This window comes from Primulina huaijiensis, chromosome 7, assembly GCF_012295235.1.
Source record: "Primulina huaijiensis isolate GDHJ02 chromosome 7, ASM1229523v2, whole genome shotgun sequence".
Classification (NCBI taxonomy): domain Eukaryota; kingdom Viridiplantae; phylum Streptophyta; class Magnoliopsida; order Lamiales; family Gesneriaceae; genus Primulina; species Primulina huaijiensis.
In genome coordinates this window covers 21791987-21819286 of record NC_133312.1, presented here as the reverse complement: position 1 = coordinate 21819286, position 27300 = coordinate 21791987, and the positions used below count along the sequence as shown (strand labels likewise).

At 32.1% G+C, this 27300-nt stretch overlaps 3 protein-coding genes across 4 annotated transcripts; 2 read left to right on the top strand and 1 right to left on the bottom strand.

Annotated features, from left to right (window-relative positions):
• The first annotated feature begins 1056 nt into the window (after positions 1-1056).
• LOC140981821 (homeobox-leucine zipper protein HAT5-like) lies at positions 1057-2800 on the top strand. Its single transcript, XM_073448299.1, has 3 exons — positions 1057-1473; positions 1744-2141; positions 2295-2800. The coding sequence occupies exons 1-3, from the start codon at positions 1365-1367 to the stop codon at positions 2688-2690; spliced, it is 903 nt and encodes a 300-aa protein (XP_073304400.1). The 5' UTR covers positions 1057-1364; the 3' UTR covers positions 2691-2800.
• Positions 2801-9028: 6228 nt separating this feature from the next.
• On the bottom strand, positions 9029-12886 carry LOC140981253 (protein PTST homolog 2, chloroplastic-like). 2 transcript variants are annotated; one of them, XM_073447600.1, is made up of 8 exons: positions 12168-12886; positions 11469-11635; positions 11092-11247; positions 10804-11018; positions 10033-10178; positions 9794-9941; positions 9471-9562; positions 9029-9387 (listed from the first exon to the last, which is right to left on the bottom strand). In XM_073447600.1, exons 1-7 carry the CDS (start codon positions 12773-12775, stop codon positions 9500-9502), a joined length of 1503 nt encoding a protein of 500 aa, XP_073303701.1. In that variant the 5' UTR covers positions 12776-12886; the 3' UTR covers positions 9029-9387; positions 9471-9499. The 2 variants fall into 2 exon arrangements, with proteins under 2 accessions (XP_073303701.1, XP_073303700.1); XM_073447599.1 differs by having other exon boundaries at positions 9031-9387; positions 9471-9539; positions 12168-12885.
• A 9638-nt stretch (positions 12887-22524) lies between these two features.
• LOC140981797 (protein NRT1/ PTR FAMILY 2.13-like) lies at positions 22525-26317 on the top strand. The gene is made up of 4 exons (XM_073448265.1): positions 22525-22808; positions 23662-23879; positions 24144-24715; positions 25364-26317. Exons 1-4 carry the CDS (start codon positions 22604-22606, stop codon positions 26259-26261), a joined length of 1893 nt encoding a protein of 630 aa, XP_073304366.1. The 5' UTR covers positions 22525-22603; the 3' UTR covers positions 26262-26317.
• The last annotated feature ends 983 nt before the right edge of the window (positions 26318-27300 follow it).

Here is a 27300-nt window from a genome sequence, read left to right as displayed (position 1 = left end):
GTATTTTATAGAATACGAAATGTTTCAGCAATGCCCACCAAAATATTAAAAATAAATAAAGCGATAAATTAAAAAGGCATGAATTTTTTTAGGGAAGTTCGAATGTTAAATCTTTATACGTCTCGATTATGGCTCGGATACCAAGTCGCGTGACCTCTTTAATGTCATATGCAAATATCATCATTCATCTATTCTATCAAGCTCACTCTCTTTTGTGTAAGTGATTTGTGTGTAAAAATTTAATCCATTACAATTAAATTCCTTCAATTGTAACCTAGCACCAAAGGAAATCTCTCAGTTAGCTAATATATCTTATTAAGACTCTCCTGCATGCTTCAACCTTTGAGTAAATGCTTCTAGGTATTGTTTGGTGGTTTGAGTTGTTCTTCCTTCTTATTTTCTTATTATTATTTTATTTTTAGTATTTATGACGTCCAAAAATGATACGAATGTTAGAAACAAGAATATGATTGTTTGGAAATATTTTGTACGATTTCTGAAATTGACAAGGTCATATTTGCGTTGTTGTCCATTTTCAGCATCGAGCTGATTTTTCTATTGATCAGGCCGGTTTGGTGTGCTGGTTTCAGCTGAGTTGATTCTAGGCTACCATGATGATCTAATTATGCTATAATGCTTTCTTGATTATTGTCCTTGTTTCGTTGATTTTTGGACAATGTGATGAACATGAAATTTATAGTTGTTATTTCTCTTATATTTTTATATGATCAAGAATCACTCAATTAATATCTATTGTCAATCATCACTTTCTCCAAATCACAATATTTCATGAACTACACGTAAAATTACAAATCAAAATCAGACCAAACCGAAATTTCATAATTTTGATTGGGTTGATAAAAAAAAATTCATAGTTTAATTTATTTTAAAATTTTGTAAAACTGATAAAATATAATTAGTTGGAATTTTTATATAAAATTAAATCAAATAGCAGACACGGATAAAATTTTGATCTGCCCTTTGTACCTAAAAGCCGAACTCAATTTGTTTGCCTCTTATAAAAATAAGGGCAATTCGGTAACTCCAAGTGTACCAGTTCTACCCAGCAAGAAAGAAGTAGCATGTTATGATCCCAATCGAGCATTCGAGCTCTTCTTCCCATACAAAGAATCTCTCTCTCTCTCTCTCTCTGCATAGTTTTCGTTAATCAGACCTCTCTCGTAGGCATCTGCTAGAGTAATGGGTCTCAGCCCTCGTAACGCTTGAACATCCGAATCAACGTTACGTTGCTCAAGTTTAACTTTCTTGCGTCACTTGTCTTGAAATTTGTCCTAAAGTTGGGCAAAAAGTGACGTGTGTTTGATTTTTTTGATAAAAAAATTCGATCTTTTTGAGCAAGGGCTATGGAGGGTGAGATGACAAATGGTTTGTCGAAGAATGAAAGGATTTCTGGTGCTCCTGAGGTTCTTGATTCCTTCTGGGTTTCAGATTCTCCTTCCCCTTCTTTTCTAGGTGAATGCTATGCAAATGAGCTTCGGTTTTTGCATTTTTGTTATTTTTCTTGAGTTTCTCTTCTATGGGCTGTTTGCTGCCATTTTTAGATCCATCTGCATATTTTTCTAGCTAGCACTCGCTTTTTTGTATGAGATTAAAATACCTTTGATATGAGATTCTTCTTGTGAAATTTGAGATTTTGTGCTGACATATATATATATATATATGGACTCTGTCAAGTGTTGATTATCGTGTTCATGTTTTTATCAAGTTTTTTCTCTGATTCAGGTTCTACCACAATGCTGAACTTCGAAGATATTCAAGGCAAAAACAATATTGAGAAGCCTTTCCTATCGAAGATTGACAATAAATCAGACAACAGCAACGAGGATTTTGACGAATGTTTCCGACATCAGGAGAAAAAGAGACGGCTCCTACCGGAGCAAGTCCAGTTTCTTGAAAAAAGTTTTGAATTGGAAAACAAACTTGAACCTGAGAGGAAGGTCAAGCTTGCTGAAGAACTTGGTTTGCAGCCTAGGCAAGTAGCCATTTGGTTTCAGAACCGACGAGCCCGGTACAAAACGAAGCAGCTAGAGAAAGAATATGACTCTTTAAAAGCAAGTTTCGATCTACTCAAGGAGGATTATGATGCCCTTTACAAAGAAAACGAGAGATTGAAGATCGAGGTATCATCTCTTTGTTGCAATAATTAAACAATTTTTGAACTTTATGTGCAAAATCCCACCTATTTTGAGAGCGTAAGCTAGACTTTACAATGGACTTCTCTAGTAAATAGCGAAATCGTTTGTTTCTCACAAGTTTTGTTTTACGATATATAGGTTCAGTTTCTCGAGGAGAAGTTACCCAAGATGGAACCATTTGATCCCACGAGCCCACTGGACTTGCAACCTACAAAGAAGCCAATTATTGCACCAAATGCCGCAACAGTCATGGCTTGCAAGCAAGAAGATGCATCAAGCTCGGCGAGGAGCGACGTTTTCGACTCCGACAGCCCACGTTACACCGATTCGGTTTTGGTGGCCGAACTCACTGATTCTTCACATGCTACTGAACCATACGCTTCTGATGAAGATGACAATATCAGGAGGAGACTATTGCCATCCTCATCATTCTTGCCTAAACTTGAACTTCAATCTTACGATGATTTGCAGCCAAATTCATGCAATTTGGGGTTCCCTGTCCAAGATCAAGGCACTTGGCTGTGGCAATGTTGAGTTCGCATATGGCATCGGAGAGTGTTTTTGGAGTACTAAATATTACTGTTTCGTGTTGTGTTATTTACCCAAATAAAGTACGGATCTCAATAATGAAAGCTTTTATGTTTTTTTAAGTAATTTTTCATTAATCAGACCAAGACATACACAAATTTGATTCGTAAGACGGTTTCGAGATTTTTGTTTGAAAGATTATCAGGTTCCGAATCTCTCGAGATTTATAAGTTTTCACTATGGTTTAAATTGATTTAAACTCAAATTTATTCTTTTAAATTTTAAAGGTAATTAAATTAATAAGGATGATATATGGAAAATTAAACTAAATGGTCAACGTTAACAATTTAAAACATTATCAATTTTTAGCTCTTATTATATATAAAAAAAACCAAAAAATAATAAATTTATAGCATTATGAGAGAGTCATATAAATTTAATTATTTATATATGACTTCATAAAAAAAATTTATGGGTTTATTTATTCTATTTGGCAAAAATATATATCCGCTTTCCTACCAAATTAACTTGTGTAGATAATAATTATATTGGGATATTTTAAAAATAAAAAAAACGTAATAGATATGATTAAAATATTATATGATGATACATAAATTGATGAAAAAATTTGATAATTGTAATGATTATGTCAAGAAATGTAGAAATGATTTTTGGGAAGATTTTAAAAACGAAATGATGATATTTAATTTTATTTTGCGAGTGAGAAATGCATTTAAGGAGTTAAGAAAAAATGTTGGGTGGATTTTCCAAAATAAACAAATGGGACATAAATTAAATTGAAAATGAATAAAAAGGGGATAAAAAAAGTTAGAATCCTGACAAATAGGAAGAAAATAGGGATTGTTACCCACAAAAGTCAAATATTTTAGGATTTATTCCAATGTTCTTCTTTAAGCCATGACTTTTTAGCCCATTTTTGCTTACTTTATTTTATGTAGATCGTGACATTTTGTCTCCCGATATTTAATTTAAATATCTAAATACCCACATATTCTACACTTATATATTAGTGAAGATTGATTTTGGAAAAAAAAATAATAATAAAGGAATTCATACAACATTACTGCAATTTTATTATCCTTAAATAATTTGATTTATACATAACCCTTAAATACAAAAAATAAATAAAATAGTGAAGCTTATACGTGTATTTGTGTCTAAACTCGAGTGTTGTGTGTTGAGTTCAAGCTACCTAAGAATAATACGTTAACGGTTGATATGATGATACATGTTTTGCCATATAGTAAGTCTCTTGTGAGACGGTCTCAAAAATCTTTATTTGTGAAACGGGTCAACCCTATCGATATTCACAATAAAAAGTAATACTCTTAGAATAAAAAGTAATACTTTTTCATGAATGACTCAAATAAGATATTCGTCTCACAAAATACCACCCGTGAGATCATCTCACACAAATTTTTGCCTTTGTTCATATTAACTCCGTCAACATTAATATCATCCAATTGTTCAGATATAAACCTTTGTATGCATGACTGAAGTACTATCCTAAAGATAACATCACATCAACCAATATGACGATCGATTTTTATGGGTTGCAAGTCGGATGTGAGATCCATCTATGGCTTATCAATTTAACAAACTTAACGTGTCAGTCGTCGCAGCATTTTGGAGTCCACACGCCAGGAGAGGACTATGCATTGATTAGTCAAAATTGGGGTAGTTCTGCTGTAAATGTTTGAATGTGCTGCACTTATTATGCCTCAATTTATAACTAGCAAGCATGTATTAGAAATTTTTTGTAAAATTTCGAGTTAAACGTTGGAGAAAACAAAATGTAAAGTTGGCATTAGATACATTTTTTTGTTAGAAATCATTGGTGTGTTGAATGTTCTTACCTATCCTCGACAATTTTTCAAAGTGATGCGATAGTTTTAGAATGGTTATGAGATTTTCATATTTCACAGATATCGACGGATCATATAATCAGTTATTATTTGATATATATATCGAAAAAATCAACATGAAATCTCAACACCTCGATCTGGAATTGAAAATGTAATGTTTTTTTGTTGATAAATCAAACATAAGATTATTATTGGGGATTGGACGGTGGTGATGAATAGTAAACGTGGTGGAAAAAAAAAATCTGCGTGATTTTTTCCAAATGGTCACACAGTAAGGTGACGTGGCGAGCTACTTGGTTATTCAAGCACATGTGCACTTAAAGCAGGTCTCGGTCAAACAAAGCCAACGAAAGCTGTGGGCCCACGTAGGCCCATTTAATACTCTTGGGCCTACAACGTGCCGTGTAGCTTAAGGAGACTACGAAACTAGTGGCCTTACTCTCACTATTTGCCTTCAATGTTGATCGGGATATACGTGCATCCCCCAAGAACTTTTATTATNATTAGATACAACATATATTTGCCAACTCTAAAAAAAATCTCCAATTTTCCTTCACAAAAGAAAAAGAAAAAAAAACTTTTTTTAAAGTTTGCAGCCTTGGACTCGGTGAACAAAAATATCTCAAACAAACGGGCTTAAGCCAAGAACATGGAGGAACTATCAAACAGGACCACATATGAATCGGTGTACGCCGTTCGATGGGGGACCCAATCATTTTGGACCGTCTGTTGGAATTACATGTGACACTTATTTTCATTTGTTTTTTTTTGTGTTATTTTTATGGATAAATAATAAGGAATTCACGTATCGTATGAATTAAGATTAATTGGACTAATCATTTTATTAAAAATTATTGCTCCCAGTTACTCAAATTTTTTAAATCATATTCAAACGATTGTTTATGAGACAATCGTTGTACCTCAATACTAACAATTATTGTTATCGAGAGAGTAGTCCCAATTGAACAAATTGATTTGTGTTGTTATAATTTTTGATGAAATGATATGCGTTCTCAATCATAAATATGAAAAAAAATTGTATTGAGTGTTGATGTGACCGGGTAAAAATAGGTGCGAGATGCGTGTGCAATTTCACCGGGTATGATAAGATGGTTGCCTATACCTTGTTTTCTGACAAATTCTTTGACACGCCAAATCTCTGCGATTCTGACAGTAACGATTATCAAGATAAAGTATCTCATATTTGTACACTCGAGTGCGGTACTAATATCGAGATAACTCGGGTAGAAAGCTATCACCCGAGAACTTGTCTAGAAGTCCGAGCTTCTAGCAGCCGGAGAGATGTTGTCTCGGGAATATACTTGTCCGGCTGCTGGTAGCCCGAAGAGATAATGTCTCATGCATATATTTATCGGATTAATCCAACGCTTCTCATAATCTGATTTATATTTCGAGATCATCTGATACCCATGACCCGGGAATCCTCGGGTATCACCAAGTGTAAAAAAATTAGATATGATATCTCATGTGGATGTTAAAAAATTTAATTATGATCTTGTATGGATTGTGTCGGTCTTTTAATAGATGCGACCCCCTCGAAACATATATAAAATATTGAATTACAAATATCTATTTACCAACATGGACACGTAAGGATAGGTGTCGCTGTCAAAATATACATTTTTTTTTAAATTAAAAAAGTAAACATATTTTAGAATAATTTAATTCAATATTCATAAAATATATTGTATCTGATCAATTTCTGATTAATCCGTGGGTGGGGGTAGACATTGTATAGTCGATTTCTATGGAACCTAAAGTCCACGTGCGGACCATGCACATGATGTCCAAAGGAACAAATCAAACAGTGATAGACATTTAATATACAACGTGTATCCAATCCGATCCAACTTATTTGAGTCGCGTTTGATTAATTTTAAGTTAGTATAGGGCATACTGTGAACAATTTTTGTATCTGGATGTGTATGTGTCAGATAACGAGTTTTATAACACCTAACGTATGCTCTTTCAAAATTATAATGGGTCGGATCTTATGTATGTCCTAGTAGACCTGACCCATTTTTATACCAATTTTATCTCAAAGATTTTAATTGAAATACATTATTGGTCGTTACTATCCCTTCCATATTAATAGTACTAATGTTTATTATCCAAAATACATTATTATACTAATAATGTAGTACTTTTTATGTTTTATGAATGTTATCTGATTTGTTCAGCACATTTTCTTCTTTAGATGTTAATATAGGTAGTGATTAGTTTAATATCTTCGAGAGTAGTTTACATGAAGCGTTTGGAGGAATTATTGGTTCTTAAGTAGTTTAAATTCATCTTATGTTTGACAATGTTTATTTCCAACTGATACTTTGAATTCCAAGTTCATATTTGAGGGGTGAAACTGAAAGACCATCTTTAGATTTGCATTCTATTAGGCTAAACATCTATTTACTTTTTCTTTACCTGCTTCTGAACATTGATAGCTTCCGTGCAGATAATGGCGCGGTTTTTACTCGTGGAGATGGTATGTTTGACCAGCTTGGTCATGGTGATTATGAACCAAAATGCTCTCCTTTGGAGGTTGTGTATTTTAGTTCTAAGCATGTTGAGCAAGTAGCTTGCGGTATGCGCCATAAACTAGCATCGCTCAAAGGTAATTTTCTGGGAAGATTTGTTTTCGTACTGCATTTTGATTTCTTGATGTAGCATTTATTATAAACTGGATATGGATTGTACCAAATTCGTCACCCAGCTTACATTTATCATTTTTGTGTAGGTGATGTAGAACACAAGGTTTACGGATTTGGATCGCGAAGACGCAGACAATTAGGTACATCCACAGGCATAATCAAATCAACAAGTGTCCCTCAGGTTACCTTATGTCTCCCAGAAGTTGAAATTGTTGGTATTTGTGCTAATGGAGATCATAGTGCTGCATTATCAGGTGTGTTTCAACATTTTCCTCTTTCTTGGTTTCATATTGGTTGTCTACATCTTTACTTAAACGCCCATCACATTGACCCAAAAGTTGTAATAACGAGATTTTACAATCAGACTCGATATTTTTAAAATCATAAAATATTTGTGTATCATTTAATTGCTACAAATTTGTTTTTACCATAATCGCTATGTTTCATCCATAGACCATATGATCATTTTAATCTCAACTGCAAAAGATTAATAGACTTTTAGTCTTTTGGGTTTTCTTTCCGTCGCGGATGCAGATTTTAATGACCAAACCACGTAAATCATGAGTTGTGTTGCGCTCTCTCTTTGCAATATTTCTATAATTTATAAATTCAGCATCCCCCTTTATTTAATTTCCTATCTTCTTGTTGCTGACGCTTGTTATCTAGCTACCGGAAGTTTATACATTTGGGGAAGAGGATATCGGATTACATCGTGTGTTAGCATTCCTCACCGTATTGATACGGCTTTGTCTTCCCACCAGGTTGTTTTAGGATGGAATCATGCTTTATTATTCACAAGTATGAACTTTTCTTAATCATTATCATGGATCTTGTTGGAAGGAAATAACTATTTGGATTCTAGGATGAACAAATTGGACTATTTGATACTTTTTGCAGGAGAAGAAAAACTATACATGCTTGGTGGAGATCATCATGTTGTCTTAGTAATCCTCATAAAACACCTTTGATGAAAGATGGCGATTCAAATTCACTACAAGAATCTAGCCTTCTTCTATACAAGTATTGCAACAATTCAAATTGCTGTTCCAAATTACCTCTCTATATATGAGAACAACGATGAAAACGTGGATTGTTGTATGGTTTAAAATATATTAATTGCATCATCACACTTGGCTATAATTTTTTATGCAGTTGCAGATGCTTAGTGTTATATTAAAACTATTTTTAGAATATGTATTTGGTTTATCTTACTTTTTTAGTCATGACTTGCCAAATTCCTCCCTGAAAGACTCGATGCAGTTTGGCTTTAAATTGGGGTAAGGCTAAGCATCTTCCTTGGCTCCGAAGGTAGAAGAATTAGAATAAATACCGTGTTTTCCTTTTCTTCTTCTTCTGGTGTTGATTGTCACTTGACAAGCTAGTAACGCACACCGTCCTTAAGCAGAGGCTATGCCAATGCTTAAAATCTTTTAAATTTTAAGAGCATCATATTTCTGTCATATATGACTTTTAGCTTAGGAATTGCATTTGTGAAGTTGGTGCTCATAATTAATACTTTAGTTTTTCACACCCCTTGACCAAATCATACTATTTTTTCCATGGCGCATTTCAATAATTTAACTTGTAACGCGCAAAAGATTCTATAAGAGCTCGATGAACATTGAGCTTATTCGTGTTGAGTTCTAACAAGTTGAAAATTACCAGAGCTTTACCTCGAGCTCGAAAGTCATAGAGCTCAAGTAGCAAAAATTTTACGACTCCTGAGGGTGATACTCGAACTTGGTTCAACCAGAGCGCGCAGGCACACCCATGACAACCATGTCCTCCATATATGAGTGGCATGAAAAGTATTCACCTTGTATAATAGAATATTTGAATACAACTTTTTTGATCCTACAATAAACCTCATAACATTTTTTGTTTTCCAACATTATACCCAAATTTTACCATGTATATCGTAGTTAAGAAAGAGATCTGGCAGCAAACAGTAAAAAAAATTATACAAAAAAAGTGGAAAAGAAGCAAATGATTTTTGAGATACGAGGCGTGCCAATGTTAACATTGCCTAAAGGCTATATGCTCTCTTCGCTCTCATGTAACAATAAGAAGGTTATTCTGATAGCCACTACTGTTCACAATGGGGCGTAAACGGTCGACTTTCCATACACCATCAACTATGAACTTAATCTGCAGCAGGATATTAGAGGAAAGAGTTCACGATCATGGTAAAGCTGAATATATCACATAGTTGAGGTTTTTAGAAAACCTACCTCATATCTACCTGGATACAGCATTAAGCTCACAGAAAAGATTCCTGTCTCTGATTTCTCCATCTTCCGCTGCAATCAAGGCGCCCATTTGACTACTTTAATCAACAACAAAAGAAAAAGACTCTGATCCATTATTAAAAGGTGGAGTCGTTTTCGCATCACAATCTCAGAACCTCATGTTTATATGATTGTTTGTCGAAACAAAATGTTTCAAGAAGTTAATAGATACTAACATTATCTACTGACTGTACCTCAAAATTTTGTCTTATCTACAAGGAAACATGAGTTCTGAGATATTCCACGCTTAAAAAAACTGATCTGACCTGAGTTGTCCATCCATCAAAAGATCCAGTTAATAGGACCTCTGAAGCAGAATTATGCCACACTATGCATGTATCCCGCAGATGTTGTATGGCTTTATGGGCTCTATATATCTGTTCCTGCTTCTTTTCCACTATCTTTTGTGCATCACTGAAAGAGAGTTGCGGGAAAATGTCAATTTTCAATTATAAAAAAAGAGTCATCCACTGATCATCATCATCAAATGCATTAAATAGCATACGTTATTGCCATTGCCATTTTCCCTTCTAATATAGCCATCTTGGCTCGCATTGAGCGCAACCGCTCCTGCGCACTCATGAACTCATTCTCTTGGAACTCTCGTTCATCAGAAAGCTTCTGAAAATCACCGACAGAGATTCCATCTACCTGTTGAAGAATAAAGAGGGAGAAGAAAAGGAGTAATATGATGTTTTGTACATAAAACACAGAAGCATCTGTTGGTGTTCTTTGTCAACTCTTAAACAGCTGAGAAATTTGGTTGTGATTGTCAGATGTAGGACATTTCAATCACAAATGTAGGTTTGAACCCCTGCCATTTTATAAAAGCTATAAAAGACTATAAAGCTGCAACCAGAAACTTTTAAAATGTGCAGCTTTCCAAATGCCAGATTTGATAGTTATGTCAAATACACAATGACACAGATAAGGAAAGATAACTGATTTCTTCAGCAATCCAAAACATTCATGATTGACTTACCATTTAATTTATAGGAGTTGAACATGTGATTTTTCCATTAATACTGCGGGTTAGGACATCTGCTGTAGTACCATAAATTATATCTAATGATAAAAGTTAAACTCAAGGGTGGTTCAAGCTCCTAATTTCGATTATTTTACCATTGAGCCCAGCGCAGCCATGCAGGACTGCAGCAACAATATATCATTTTCCTTGCCCGAGGTTATGACATACACACCAATCTCTCATATGCACCAGGGAACTCTGGAAGAACAAAGCCAATTAAAGATAAGAATAAAAATCCAAGCTACCCACCTCCTCTGTCATGTTCTCCCTTTCAGACCTCAAGGAACGAAGAGCCGTAGAGAGCTCTAACTCTAGATGCTGAATGCGGCTTTTTATGTGATTGAGATTAATCTCTTCAGAAACATCCCAAGCTTTACCAGATTCACCATTAATTGCAGTTAATCCATCACAATAAGTTTCTCTATCATGTTCCACGTTGTTTTTTTCAAAAGAAATTTCAGCAGCTGCATATTACTTGAAGTTAAAAACCCGGAAAGACTAAAATATCCAAACAAGAGACAAGTAAAAACCAAGCACCTTCAAATTCTGAATAGTGGAACCCTGCCCGCTGATTGCTCCAATTTCTCCATGTTTCCGGCTCAGAGTTTGGGCTCATCTTGTCAACTGATTTATGTATACCTTGGTGGCGGTGACCTGTTGGATGTCTGCCGTTTTCTCCATTATCAACCCTGGCTTTTACAATTCAAAAGGCACAATGTCCAATGTTTTAGAACTCAAACATAGGCGTCAAGGCAACTGACAGATCAATAACATATAAACACATGTAGTCATATAAGATATAATTCCCCTATTTTCTTCTGTTTGATATACCAAACTCCAATCAATAAATATTTAACAGGATATCGCCAGATTGCGTGAACAAATGTTGTACTTATTCAAAAGATCCAACATACCCACATCAAAAGAGGTTCCAAAATGATTGTTATTTGCCTCATCTTTACTTGTGGCATGAGTTCCATATCCAAATTGCTCTAAATCCACTCCAAAATTGCTACTCCTCTGCTTCTCTAATCTATTCAATAGTCCCTCAATGCCAGTATCTGCAGCAGCATTCATCTCTCTGAGCCATGAAAGAAAATATTCACTATGAATATCATTCCCATAAATTTATTTGAATAAATCACACTAAATTTTAAATATATGATGCACACATAGCTAGCTTTTTTGTCCTCCCATTATGCATGTCAATATTAAAATTCTATAGCCAGTACTTAATATATAGTGATTAGTGACAAAGGAAAAAACCAACAGAAAACCTCAGACTAAAACTGATGATTAAAAATCTTCAGAAAACGGGCCGCAATTATAATCAACGGGCATAAATATAAACAGTTGTAATTCAAATTTTACCTAGCACATGAGATGGAAAGAGAGAGGTACACGCAGAACTATGAAATTACTTGCCATAAGCCTTAATTCATGGCCAAAGTTATAGACTTACCCTCCGTTAACATTGAATACAATCATCAAGTTATCATAATATTGATTATATATACTAATAAATCAAAAAAATGATACAAAGAATTATAAAGAAAAAGTGGAGTTGTGAAAATTATGGGCATTATGAAGAATTTCAAATATAAAAACCTCACAGGGATCTTCCCGACGGCGAAGAAGAAGCCAGCAGCGTGGGATTCAAATTCTCAGAATTAGAATCCGAACTAGAGGAAAAGACATCTTCCTTATCGTTCCCAGACCAAGAACAGTTGTCTTGTTCTCCCATAGAAACGCTCTCCTCAATCCTCTCAACCCTCCTCTGGAACTCCCCAATATCAAAATCCATATCTTTCTCCACATTTTCTTCGTCCCAGCCAAGCGTATACCACCCACCTATCTTCTTTATCGACTCCACCAAATCCATTCTTCCAGCTCTAGCCAACTCATCTCTAGTCGGAAACATCGTCGGTTTCTCAGATTTCTTCATGAACTCCATAATTTCCGCCTCCAGTTCTAAGTCCCCTTCACTCTGCCTACACAAACAACACCACGATTCATCTAAATAACCCCCGAAATTCTTGTCCCTCCTCGCTTTCACAAACCCGAAAGATTGCGCCCCCCTGACAGCACTTAGTTTACAAATTTGAGGCCAATTCTCGGGACTACGCGTGGAAATCAGAGAAGGGTTGAGAGAATAATTCAAACGCGAGAATGTGTTGCGGGTTATTAGGATACGGCTATGTCTGCTGATGAGTAAGACCATCGTTCAGGCATTTCGCCAACACAGGATAAGCCCCTTGAGACAGTGAACGAAGAAGAAGAAGAAATTGTGAAGCAAAGAACAATAACAATGTGTGCGAAAAAAGTGGCAACCATTTTTTTTTTTTAGTATTCCTACATTTATATTCCTCCTTTCATTTATTATTCATATTTAATTTGCTCACAATTAGATTTTTTCGCCCTCTGTGTTCGACATGTCAAAATTTCGAAATAAAGTTCGTTGAGTTGACTATTTTTTTTATCCGTCAAATTGTGAGTCGGTTCGATTATTGATGGGTTGTGACGATTGCAAGCGGGTCCGGTCCGTCTAACTCAGCAAATTATATATAAAATTGACGAGATTTATCGGTCGGCTTGTTTTGTCATATAAAATAGATAAGTTGGGTTGATAATTTCTCAGCTCAACAAAAAGTCTAATTCTAACTTGTTTTGATAGTTCTACTTGTGATCAAACCCTAACGAAATCATCGTACCGGAAGTGGGATGTTTGGGTCATTGTATCATAAATGTGGTGACTTATTTATTTATCGATATTATTATACAGCAAAATCGATTAAAATTTCTTTTTTATACAATTAAGCAAATCAAATACGATTTAATTTAAGATATTTCAAAAAAATGATGTTGGGATGTTTGAGCAAAAATTAAGCAAAAAAAAAGATAAAGAAAACTCGACCGAATAAAAACATTCAAATGTGTGTCTTAAAAACTGAAGGTAAATTTCTCAAGAAACAAGAGAGACGTCTAAACGAGATGCCTCAGCTCCTATTTGTGTCACGAAAATATCAAGGACAGTAGGGGAGGTGTCTAGGCGCCTCCCTTGTGCCCTAGAATTTCCAGGTAAGCGGCACCTCCCAAAGGCGCGCCTCCCTTGTTGCCCTAGAAATTCAATGGCAGAGAAGGTGTCTAGGCTCCTGGAGGCTTTATTTACAAAGATTTGCGAGTTTTCATAGATCTTTGTTATCAATATATGTTTTTATCACATTTCAGATATTTGTGACATAAATATCAATCCATCTAAATGAGTTAACAATAAGAGAGACAACATGACAATAACTTTTAGATGATCAAACAAAGGAACAACATTTGCATTCATTTTGAACTTCTTCTTCTTTCTTCTCGAAAAGGAGTTTACTTTATTTTTTTAATTATGAAACTTTTGATTTTTAATGTTACTATCACAACTTAAAAATCGTTGTATGTTGGGAGATGATTGTCATATCTCGTGAGTATTAAGTGCGGGACAAATTATTCTTAAGGACAAAAAGTTTTATATTGTCTCGACTTCAAATTTGCTAATATATCTTCATGAGTTTAATAATCTTCGGGTTGTAATTCAAATTAAGTTGTTAAAAAGAATCCACATGAACAAATGAATAATTAACTCGGTTTCTTTTAAACATTGAAAATTTAATTAAACCAGCTAGAAATGTGGACATGCACAAAATTGAAGTCCAAATCTGGATAAAAGATGAGTCGGCTTCAAATTTGATCTTGGAAGATAATTGTCACGCTCAAGTTATTTTGTCTTCTTTAACGGTACCTTGTAAGGATTTGACAATTTGTAAGTATTATGACTGGGATTGTAAGATTGAAATTTTCGATACAAAAATTGAATAGGTATTATTAACTTTAATTTGGTCTATTATTGAAATAATGAATGGGTTATTTAGGAATTTTAATTTAATGGATATTAGCGTATCTCGGCACACTCTATTTTTTTGATTTTAAATATAATAAATTTAGATCAAGTACGTAATTTTTTGTACATAAATGTCTTTTTTAAGGGGGGCGTAGGTGACTTTTGGNCGGGTAGATTGGATGAGTTGGATGAGCGATTCACTGGGTCGGGTAGGTTCTTCTCGGTCATACTAGAGACAAGACATATGGTACTCGGGCTGAAGAATCAGAACACTTTAAGAGCAAAGAACGTTAGTGGGGCGCCGAAAGTTTATTTGGCACTCCGACGCTCAAGCTCAAGTCAGTCAAGTGTTTTTCGCAAAGAAAAGTGCAATATAGGAAATGTATATTGAGAACTTGTGCAAAGATGTTAAGTAAAATAAAATCCTTTTGGATCAAGTGAACCTGAGTATTTATAGGGAAAAAAATAACCATGATCTTGTTTTCAGTGTTCGATTGCTACTTATGGCAAGATGACTCCTCATGCTCTGCCTCTAGACACTACCACATTTGATAGCTCATTCTGTCTCTAGTCTAGTGCGCTGATTGACATGTCCATGATTTCAAAGCATAACATCCCTTCTTGTACCATGAAATCAAACACATGCCACTTCATTTATTTCCAAATTATGAAATTGATTATGTCGAGATTTTTTTTATCACAAGATTGTATTCAATCTTTTTTGTCAGGTGGAATATTTAAGTTTAATAATAATGAATAGTTCAATCGCCGAGGGCCAGAGTTTCTGCTTACGAAGGTGGATGGCCAATACTACTACGCTAATTCTTTGTTGGCCCAAACAAATGAAATATTGCCTTGCAAATGCTGCTGTCGAGTAGTTATTATACTCAAAACAGTGTCCGTATACTCGTAATTAGTTTATATAATCGATTTTTATTACTATTTTTTAACTTAATTAAATATTTTTGTAATTATTTTGATTTATATTAAATATGAATAATATCATAATTGTAAAAACCGATAAGAGGCCTTACTGTCATTTTTTAACTTGGTCATACAAAATCAGTGACATTTTTGTCTCTATTATGCTATGATAATATCATAATAGTTCGTTTTTCTATTATCAAATTTCTCATTGTTATCATTTCGACATTTTTAATTATAACACTTTTGTGTTATTTTTTTTAGAAGGAATTTTTACGGTCTTAGAGCAAATTTGGGCTAAAAATGTGATTTTTATCACATTTGAAGTTACAAAGATGGAGCTGTAAATAAAGACAAAAACAGAAGAAGTCATGGAACAAAGCATGATCACGTCTTGGACTGTTTCACGGCTGCCTTATGACAGCTTATAGAGCTCGAAAATTATGATGAATTGTCATATTTTTGGAGTCTTAATTGTGATATTTAATTTATTGAAGACTATTGGAAAGATAAATATATTATTGAGATGAGAAAAAATTTGATAGAGTTTTATTACATAAAAATTTTAGTTTCCTTATTGATAGACCTAATCTCTTCCTAATATTATCAGGCTTTATTATAGTTCTTGTTTTATTTTTAAACTTCTCTCTTCTTCCTCTAATCTCTTCAACGTGAAATACATGGAGTCGTAGGGATTTTCATCTCTTCTCGAGAACTATAGGCAAAATTTTAATTAATGATTCAAGGGATATTTATATATTTCAATTTTATCACTATGATATTTTTGTACTTTAATTTAATAGTCTTGTTTTTTTTTCAAGTATTTGTTGGTTTATGATTTATTTATATGAAATTTGTATGTTGATTGATCTGATAATTTATTTCGATATATAATTTTTTATTGTTATCCATGAATTTAGTAATCCATAATTGTCATGAACGATTGGTACATGAGTATTGCTATATTAGGCGTGTTGTGCTATCATAGCATATTTAGTCTAAATAAATCGAAGAAACTGGATTTATCAATTGCAGCTATCTCGATTGTTAGATTTTAGGATTAATTGTTTTTACAAAACAAAAATTCTATTTTTAATCAATATGGAACAATATCATGCAGAGTTGATTATTGATAAGTTTTGACTGAATGGTAGGTTTGGTCAATTAAATAAAAAAACACAAGGATTTTAGCGGTTATCCCTATAATTCTAAGGTTAATTGCTTGTAAATACATGAATAAATAATATGTCAGCCGATGAACAGTGATACAATTGAATAGTGGAACCCCTTGAATCAGAATTTGGTAAGATTTAATTTATTCTTTCAGTATACTCATTTTGGTTATTTAAATATCTTTCAATTCATTATTTTTTCTTACTTGCTAATTTTAGTTTTAGGATTTTTATCTAGTCCTTATCCAACAAATCCTCACTTTTTATTTGTTTTCCCCGAAATAACCAAATCACACGTTCTCTGCAGGGATTCGATTCTACTCACCATTACACTCATTTTATTTAGAGAGTAGAAATTTAAGTTTAGTAGCTCAACGAAATCGTATAACACTTGATATAACACTAGTGTCTATGTGCAAGCATTGTGTGCTTGTATAATTTATTTTTTCATATTTTGTTTGGAGATTAATTAATTTTTTTATTTTATTTAGAGCTTAATTAACTATTTTGTAATTAGTTTGATATATACTGAATAAAGATAAAATTATAATTCTAAAAATTGATGAGGTGTCTTTTGTAATTCCTGAATTTGGTCATACCAAGCTTATCAAATTTTTGTCTCTATTATATTAATACTTAATAGAGATGAGATGAGATATCACAAAAAAGTGGGTAGAGTGTATTTTTTTGCAAATGGTTTTTAGGCACTAATAAAACATAAATCAAGAAATACAAAGTATTTTGTCAGGCATTTCTTCTGATAACAAGAACTTGAAATAGAGTTATATTCGTTATAATAGTTAAAAAGATCACGTGTTAAATTCTTATTGAAAAATTGAAATACGAGTTTTCGATTTAAAGCTCTATTTCGTAGTCGTCTATGAAGACCATGGGTTTTAACTTCTAAAATGTTTTAAAAGTTTATATGCTCTCTAATGAATCATTTAAATAAATATTTTTCGTTTTTTGAAAAAAAAAATAAAATTTGTATAAAATAGAATTAAAATAACAAAATAAGACTCATGATGAGTACCCATCGGACATAAGGCTTGAGCCCACAGTGCTTGTTAAACGGACATATCTTCAATTATCCAATTGCACACTAATCAAGACCAAAAATTTATTAAGGTTTGTGTGGCTTATGCAAAACATAAAAGTTTTTTTAAAAAATACAGTGGTTTTGGTTCTATACTTGAACTTAACCTAAGTGGGGTGTATTTAATTCAGAGTTTTGATTAATTTTTATGATTTTTTGAAATGATAGAATTTTATGTATTTGATAGATTTTTATTAACTTTTACAGAATCTCACATATTTATAAACAGATTTATGTAGATTCATTTAAACTTTTTTGCAAGATTTTTATATTTTTGTGAATATTTTTTTATATAATTTTATAAATTTTGTACTTAATTATAATATATTATTTTTATTAATTTCTTTGAACCAATAATTAATTGACATATATAACATATTCAATTTGAAATAGTTTTTCAATATTTATATTAATAAATAAATTTACTTATTTAAAAGTAAAATCATTTAATCTTTACATGTGTATATATGTGGGTTTGTATGCATATTTGTAAATTTTTTTAAAATACATAAATTGATTAACATATAACCTTGTTTTTGAATTGATAATATACATGTGAAAAGAATATTATTTAGCATTGTGCGGATATAATTTTGTATAAAAATATCATAGCTTACATATTAATTGAAAATGCTAAAAGAATTTAAAAATTCATGATTGTTGAGAGACTATTCAATTTTTAAGAATTAAGCGACATTTTTTTGGATCATCTTTTATTATTATTGAATATTAAATTAATTTATATATATCATAAATTAAAAATCACAAAATCAATTCTAGAATTCAAAATTTCATATGATATTAAAATAAAAAATTATTAAATGAACAAGTAGACAAAAAATGAAAAATTTGAAAAGAAAAAATGAAAATATATATAGTGATACACTTCGAAAATTTGAGAAAGTGATAGAGATAGATGAGAGGAGAGAAGATAAGAAGAGAGATGATGTGAAGTGACATAGAGAAAAATAAATAGCTTGTGTATGAGTTAAAAGTTTTAAAAATCAATCCAAATATTTGGGTTGAACCAAATACAATTTATTATTGTACCTTAGGCTTTAATGCTTATATGATAATAAATTCCACGAAGTTATTAAAAGTCTATTGAAAATTTGAATACCTATAGACTTTTATAGAGTTTTTAAAAGTCAATGTTGAATACCACTTGACTTTTTAAAACTCTATGAAAGTCTATTTTGAATACCACTAGACTTCTATAAAGTATGTAAAAGTCTTAATTGAATACATCTAGACTTTTAAAATCTACAAAAGTCATTAAAAGTCAATAAATCTCCTACATTGAATAATCCCCCTAAATATATAGTAAATCCAAAGTCAACAATATGATAATAAAACTCAGAAAAGGAAATAAGAAAAATCCCAGTGTTCGAGAGTCAAATCTCCCGAAATCCTACTTGTAATCCTCGCTCTTGAAAGCACAAACGACCCTCAGAAGATCGAGTCTCGTAACCCTAAAATGTAGTGATAAGAACACCAATTATCAACCAAGTAGGAACATAAAATTAAAATGATGCCATAAGCTTCGATATATCAAGCATATGATATTGTCTATATATATAACATGTTGTACAATGAAAATCTTCCAATATTTTATGATATTGTTCAATTTGGTCTAAGCTTGAATAGATTTGCTTTTGAATTTTACTCAAAAGAACTCTACCAATGTAGATATCATTTCATCTTATTAACTCAAGATCTTCTTCATATATTTTCAATGTGTGACTTTAATTGAATTCCCAACAATTATCTCCTCAAACGAAGTACCGCCATTGTTCTCATAGTTTGGATATCTCCTCAATCCCATCATTCCATCCTCGAGGCCTCGTCTGCCTCAATCTCATCACAGGTTTACTGGGAACACTCATATTCTTCGTCTGAGCATCTGAGAATTTCACTTTCAAGGCTCGATCTAGACCATAACTCTGATACCATATATTATATAATGAAAGTCACGTATCTACATGATAGTATGATAATGTTCACTTCGAGTCTAAGTTTTCATAGATTTGTTTTTGAACTTTATCCAGAAAGCGTCATACCAATGAAGATATCATTTCATCTTATTAATCTACGATCTTCCTCGTATATTTAATTATAACGTGAGACTTTGATTAAATTCCAACATAACCTCGAAATAAAACCAAGGACAAAGATTAATTAGGACGATCAATTCTCCAACAAAACTGGACACTCTTATCTTCGTATAATATTGGACACAGAATACCCACCATTAGTTATTTTAAAGATATTTCTTCTCCGGTCATTATTATATATAGGTAATGAAAACCCCATTACAAAAAGAGGTTTAAAATATAAATTCATAGGCCAGCAAGATTTATTTTATCTATATATGTATATATATTAATTATTACTATTATAATATAGTAAGTCTTGTGAGACGGTCTCACGAATTTTTATCTATGAGACGGGTCAACACTACCGATATTCACAATAAAAAGTAATACTCTTAACATAAAAAGTAATACTTTTTCATATATGACCCAAATAATATATTCCCCTCACGAAATTGATTTATGAGACCGTCTCACAAGAGTTTTTTGTGATTATATATGCTCAGGGAACAAAATTATAATAGTATAGAAGTATATTTCATCTTTTGCAAAATATAAGAATTTCATTTATGAGAATACCCTTCAAGATTTTATAAATTAAAGTATATATTATAAAATGTTCGTCTTCTAGTAAGTATATCAGTTTGATTTTCCTAGACAGCCTATAAGATTTTCTTACTTTTAAAATATCTTTACAATTCAATACTGAAAAACGCTCCTTTTTCCCCAAAAAACGTTATTTTTTACACAAACATTTAATATATATAACAATTTAAAATTAAAATTTTTTGACATAAATATTTCATTTGAGTGCATGCAAAATTTGCATACAATGATTGATTATTATATAAAAAATATTTATTTTAATGAAAATTCCAATTTTCTTTTTGAAAATTTTTAAACCAAAAATTAGAAAACCTCAAGAAAGTTGATTCAAATTTTCAAGAAAGTACGATAACACTGGTTACAAGATGCCTCCCGTGCACTGATGATGGCAGATCCAGGGAGAGGGAGGAGGGTTCACTGTGTACAAATTGGCAAATTGCCACTTTTGTTTTTATGTGAAGTTTTTAATTATTGGAAATGGTTTTCCAAAATATTCTTTAGCCATCCACATGCTCAGGGAACAAAATTTAATAAAAATCGCAACACAGAATTTTGTGATTACCGTCTCATAAGTCAATTTTATGAGATATATATCATATTCAGGTCAATTATTAAAAAATATTATTTTTATGTCAAAGTATTACTTATTATTGTGAATATGAGAAGGATTGATCCGTTTCACAGATAAAAAGTTATGACAGTGTATCACAAGATATCTATTAAAATAATATTGTAAGTGATACCATGAGTAAAACTACACTTGTTTCAAGCTTATATTTCCACTTTCAAGAACTCGAAAATGCATAAATATAAATTTACTATCCTTTAATGCGTAAATCCTTTAGAAAAATTATGTTTGATAATTTAATAGAATACCAAATTTATCTTTAACATTCTTTCAAAATACTTAACGATAAAGGAGTAAAAAAAAATAAATTGTTCACTCAAAATTTTCTATATTATCTTCACAGTATCTCATTATCCTGCAAATTATAATTAAACTCAATTTTTTTTACAAAAATAAATTTTAATTCAATTTAATATTTATAATATACACACATGCAATGTGTGTGCTCCCTGCAACATCTATTACTATTATTAAGAATCTCTATAATAGAGAAAAATAGTGTTTTGGTCTGTTTTTGGCTCTTCTAATTTTGTCCTTATGTGATATCAATATTACACTTTTATTTTTATTTTTTTAATTCAACTAATACTTTTGTTTTTATTTTTTTAATTACAACAATTCAAACAGTATATTAGTTCATCGATAATTTGTCAAATTTCACTATAATGTCTCGATAATTATAAAAAAAATTATACACACACGTACCACTTGTACATAGTAACTATTCTGTACTAAGTAAGCGAAAATATAGAAAAAGAGTTTCGTTTTTGGTACGTAAGTGAAATAAATATTTATAAATTATTTCATGACCTCATTCAAAAAGTATATTTTATTATATAGAAAAAATTATTTTTTTGTCCATTAACTTATCAATTTTGGACAATCTATTACGCTTTTACAGTTTGATTTTGATATACTAACATATAATTTTCTCCTATTTTGATCAAATTCTTGAAAAGATCATAATTTTCGACACTACGTCAATATTTTGTCATGTCAACATTTTTTAATATCTTATAAATATTTTAAAATGTCATATAATTTTCAATGTTACATCATTAATTGAACCAAATATTACGGATATTAAAAATTAGTATATAAAACCATATGTGAAAACTTAGCGAAAGAAATTTAAAATAAAATACAAGTGAGTGGAAAAAAAATTATTTTCCTTACTAACTATACTGCACATACGATGCGTGTGTGTACGGTTTTTTTTATTATTATCGATGGATTAAAGTGAAATTTGACAAATTATGAAAGGACTAAATTTATATTTGAATTGTTGAAATAAAAAAAATAAAAATAAAAGTGTGTGTTGACATTTAAAATAAAAAACAAAAGTGTAATATTATTATCATATAAGTATAAAGTTGAAAGAAAAAGTTGATGTATTTAATAAATGATTATTATTATATTTTAACTTTAATAAAATAAAATAGATTATACATTAAGTGCATGACTACAAACAACACCAGCCGATTGAGTAATGCAACCAATAATTAAACCGACAAGTTACAATTACCATAGTACAAACGTAAGACCATAATGAACTAAGCATCGTCCGCCCCCTCCCTCTCCAGCAATTTTATATATAAATACACTGCTCAGTCTGCAAGAAAATTAAGCATTTACGCTTGTTTACAGAACATGGCTCTTGAATCGGCACAAGGAAAGCAAAACAAGGAATTGAATTCTTCCTTCTTTTGCAATAAATTTCATTGCTTCTCCTCTAAATTTCTATCTTCCAAGTCGCCACCGCCGACTAGGTCGTCTATGCCGGAAAATGGATCAAAGGTCTCATCCCCGCAGCAGAGAAAGCCTGGCGGATGGAAGGCCATGCCCTTCGTATTGGGTATGCATACACTTGCATGCACAAATTTTTTGAGTTCATTCGATTTTATTAACTTGTGAACGAATGGGCATAGACAAGAGATTCCTATACGTGTAATTGTTTCAGATGTAAAATAATTCACAAAAGAAAACTATTTCTATTTTTTCCTGTTAAATTCGAACTGAGAGTGATGCATAACATTCTTACGCAAAAGAAATTAAGATNTAACAGTTGAAATAATTATCTAAATTATTTTCAAATGTTTTTTTTATTTTTTATTAGAAGTGATATGATTATCTAAAACATAATAATATAGATAAATATAACATAAATATGTTTAGAAATTTAAAAGATTTGAAAGTGGTTAAGAAAGTTTTAAATTTACTAAAATTTGTTTTTATGATTTTTTTACTTTACAAAATTTGGATAATTTTGTAATTTGGTCGGGATGTTTTTGGTAATTAAAATTTTTTACACCAAGACACCAAATGTAGTTAGTCTTATATCTCCTTGTTTTATAATATACTAGTTAATATGCACACGCGATGCGTGTGTACAATCTTTTTTATTATTATCGATGGATTAAAGTGAAATTTGACAAATTATGAAGGGACTAAATTGATATTTGATTTTTGAAATAAAAATAAATAAAAATAAAAGTATGTGTTGAAATTAAAACAAAAAAACAAAAAACAAAAGTGTAATATTAATATCATATAAGGGTAAAATTGGAAAAAAGTTGGTGTCTTCTCTAGGTAGTTATTATCATGTCCTCGCACCTAATATAATAGTATAGAAGTATAGATATGTATATGCTTGTGTATATGTATAATTGAATTTTAATCAATATTATTTTATTTTTATTTAATTACAGGTAATGAGACGTTTGAAAGATTGGCCTCCATTGGTTTGATTGCAAATTTTATGATGTTCTTGTTAACACAGCTTCACATGGAGCAGGTGTTGGCCTCAAATGTGGTGAATATATGGTCGGGAGTCGCAAATTTTGCACCCTTGGTGGGTGCATTTATTTCGGATGCCTACACCGGCAGATTTACCACCATCGCTTATGCTTCTTTTGCTACTTTCATGGTATGTAGCCACCTCAGCAAATAAAATTTATTTGTAAATTTTTTATATTTTATTCTTGCATTAAATCATTGTGATTCTATTTAAATTTTCTGCTAATGAGAATGACACAAACATCTATGTTCTTGGCATGACTTATGAAATGAGTTTATATAGTCCAATAACTTATTCAATTCTGAGTTCTGATTTATTAAATTTTTAAAATTCGATTATTTTGATCAAATTACTGATATGAAAAAATACTTATTTAAACTTTTCGATCGATAGGGTATGTTAACATTGACTATTATAGCATGGGTTCCTCAGTTACACCCTCCACCATGCAACGTTCTACAACCCACAAACCCTTGCCAGGGTCCCACCAAGTTCCAATTCGGAATCCTGGCCATGGCTTTGGGGTTTTTGTCCATCGGCGCCGGTGGCGTTAGGCCATGCAGCATCCCATTCGGTGTCGACCAGTTTGATAGCACCACAGAAGAAGGACGAAAAGGGATCAACAGCTTCTTTAACTGGTATTACACCACATTCACAATTGTTTTAATCATTGCACTTACTCTGGTGGTGTATATTCAAGATTCTGTTAGCTGGGTTTGGGGTTTTGGCATCCTTACGGTGCTCATGCTCTGCTCGATCTCACTGTTTTTCGCGGGGACGAGGCTTTATGTGTACGTGAAGCCTGAAGGGAGTGTGTTCTCTGGGATAGCGCATGTGGTCGTGGCTGCATACAAGAAGCGGAAGGTGAACACTTCGGAAGCTGGGGGAGTCGATGATACATATTATGACCCGCCAGCGCCGAAGGGGACGGTTACGGAGAAGTTGCGTTTAACAAATAAATGCAGGTATTACATCTTAATCTATTAAAGGGGGTTTCGCTTAACTTGCTTTGGACTTTACATATGTTTGTTTGTTTCGTGAAGATCTCATCTCTCTGACTCTAATTAGGACAAGCTTCTTGAACTTTGGTTAATTTTATATATTAATCATGATCTCTTGTTCTTTTGTTTCTTGAACAAATAATATTTACGATCTTAGGGTCATTTTTCTTAACGTGACAATATATAATATTGGTTATGACTTATGGGTGTGAATATATGGGCAATAATATGTGGAGACTACTGATGGAGATTGATCCCGATTTGCCGCTTGTTTTTCAACCTTCAAATGGTCCAATTAATTCTATCGTGTCTTCATCAGGCGCGGGGGTTACACATGATGTTGAGCTCGAGCTCCACTAACTTTTAGGTGATTGTGTTTGGGGATGAATTTGAAATATATGAATAATGATTGCTGTTTTATTGTTAATATTGATCAAATCTTAAAATTTCAATGAGGTGATTATGTAGTGTTATATCATCATTCCCTATAAGAAATACTAAAAATGAAAACATCGAAAAATACATGACTAAAATTAAATTTTAGTAGAGGAAAAAATCATCGACCATACATGCAAAACTAACATAATATTACAAAATTATGTCAATGACCAGATTCTTGAACAAAGCAGCCATAATAACAGAAGGTGACATGCAATCCAATGGATCCATCTCCAATTCATGGAGACTTTGCAGTGTCCAGCAAATCGAAGAATTCAAATGCATAATCAAAATAATTCCAATATGGGCTTCCGGCGTCATCTGTTTCACTGCCATAGCACAACAAGGCACATTCACCATGTCCCAAGCCTCGAAAATGGACCGCCGACTCACCTCGAACTTCAAAATCCCTGCAGGTACACTCGTGGTCATATCCATGGTCACTTTAGGGATATGGGTACCCATATATGACAGGATTGTCGTGCCCTCGGTCCGTAAAGTCACAATACTCGAGGGTGGCATCACTCTACTCCAAAGAATGGGTATCGGGCTGGTTTTCTCTGTCATGTCGATGGTTGTGGCTGGTCTAGTCGAGCGCATGCGAAGGGATTCAGCTATCCTGCATCACAGGGCGGATGGGATGGCCCCGATTACCGTTTTCTGGCTAGCACCACAACTTATACTGATGGGATTTGCCGAAGCATTCAATATTATTGGACAAATTGAGTTTTATAACAAAGAGTTTCCTGAAAATATGACTAGCCTGGCTAATTCTTTGTTATCTTGTACAATGGCTGGAGCTAGTTACCTCAGTGCTCTAGTTGTCAATGTTGTGCATAATACGACAGGGCGGAAGGGGCGACCTGATTGGTTAACAAAGGATATCAATGCTGGGAAAGTTGAGAATTTGTATTTTCTTATTGCAGGGTTGGGTGGGTTGAATTTGGTGTACTTTCTTTGGGTGTCCAGAGGGTATCAGTATAAGACGAGGATGAGAATCGTTCGTGACGAAGAAAATAATGGTACTGAAAATTTTGATGTTGAAAATAATGTCGTGAAGCAATTCGTTTGAAAGATTGTAATAAAACTGGTATCATGTTGGAAGAATAATAAGATAAAATTATAGCTAGTGACAACGTTGTTTTTGTTTTTTTAATTAAAACGTATGTTCCGAGATCAGAGAAATATTCATAAACAAATTTTGTAAATACCTCATGAGATGAGTTCAAGATTCTTCAATTTGATTTAGATAATTAGTTGGAGCAAAAGAAATTTTATGAAACTCGATTTGTTTACATCTCTACTACTACTGACACTGTTGAAAGTAAGGTTTGAAAAACTTGGAGGGACGAAGGTTTGTAAAATAATAGAATTTAACAGGGGCTGGAGCCCTTAACAGGGGCGGAGCCACACTTGGGCTAGGGTGGGCTCCAGCCCCACCTAAATTTTACATTTTTTTTTGGTTTTTCTGTATTTTTTTCCCTTATTTTTGTGTTTGTTAACTTTATTTTATTGATGCAAATTTGAAGAATTTTTGTTAACTATGAGTAATTTTTTTAAATGATCTTCTGTAAATATTTATAATCAAATTTGACTTTCGCTCATATTTTGCTCAAAAAGTTGAAGAACTTAATGTAAGTTGAATTTTAAAATTAACTTTAAGTTTCAAATATATTTTTAGACTATATTTACAATAATACACAAATACATTAAATTTAGCTAATATGATAATACAATTATGCAGTTACTACATATTTTATTATATCTTTATTTAATTTCTATCAATACTAAAAGTTTTATAGAATTTTAATTTTTTTAGTATGAACTAGTGTATGTTTATAAGAATTGATTTTGTGAAAAATAAAGTAATGATTTTGAGAAATTGCGCAAAATTTCCATGTGAATCATATTATGTGATATTATATGATTTAACAATGATTTGAATTTTGTGCATAATGAATTAAATGATGTATCAAGCTTTTTGTTTTCTATTAATGTCCATATTATTCTTTGATGTTTATCAATATCAAATTTTTTTTTTACCGTTGGTTTTAAAAAATGATGTGAACTGACTTTGACATTTGATCGCAATGATTCTTAAGAGTAAAAAT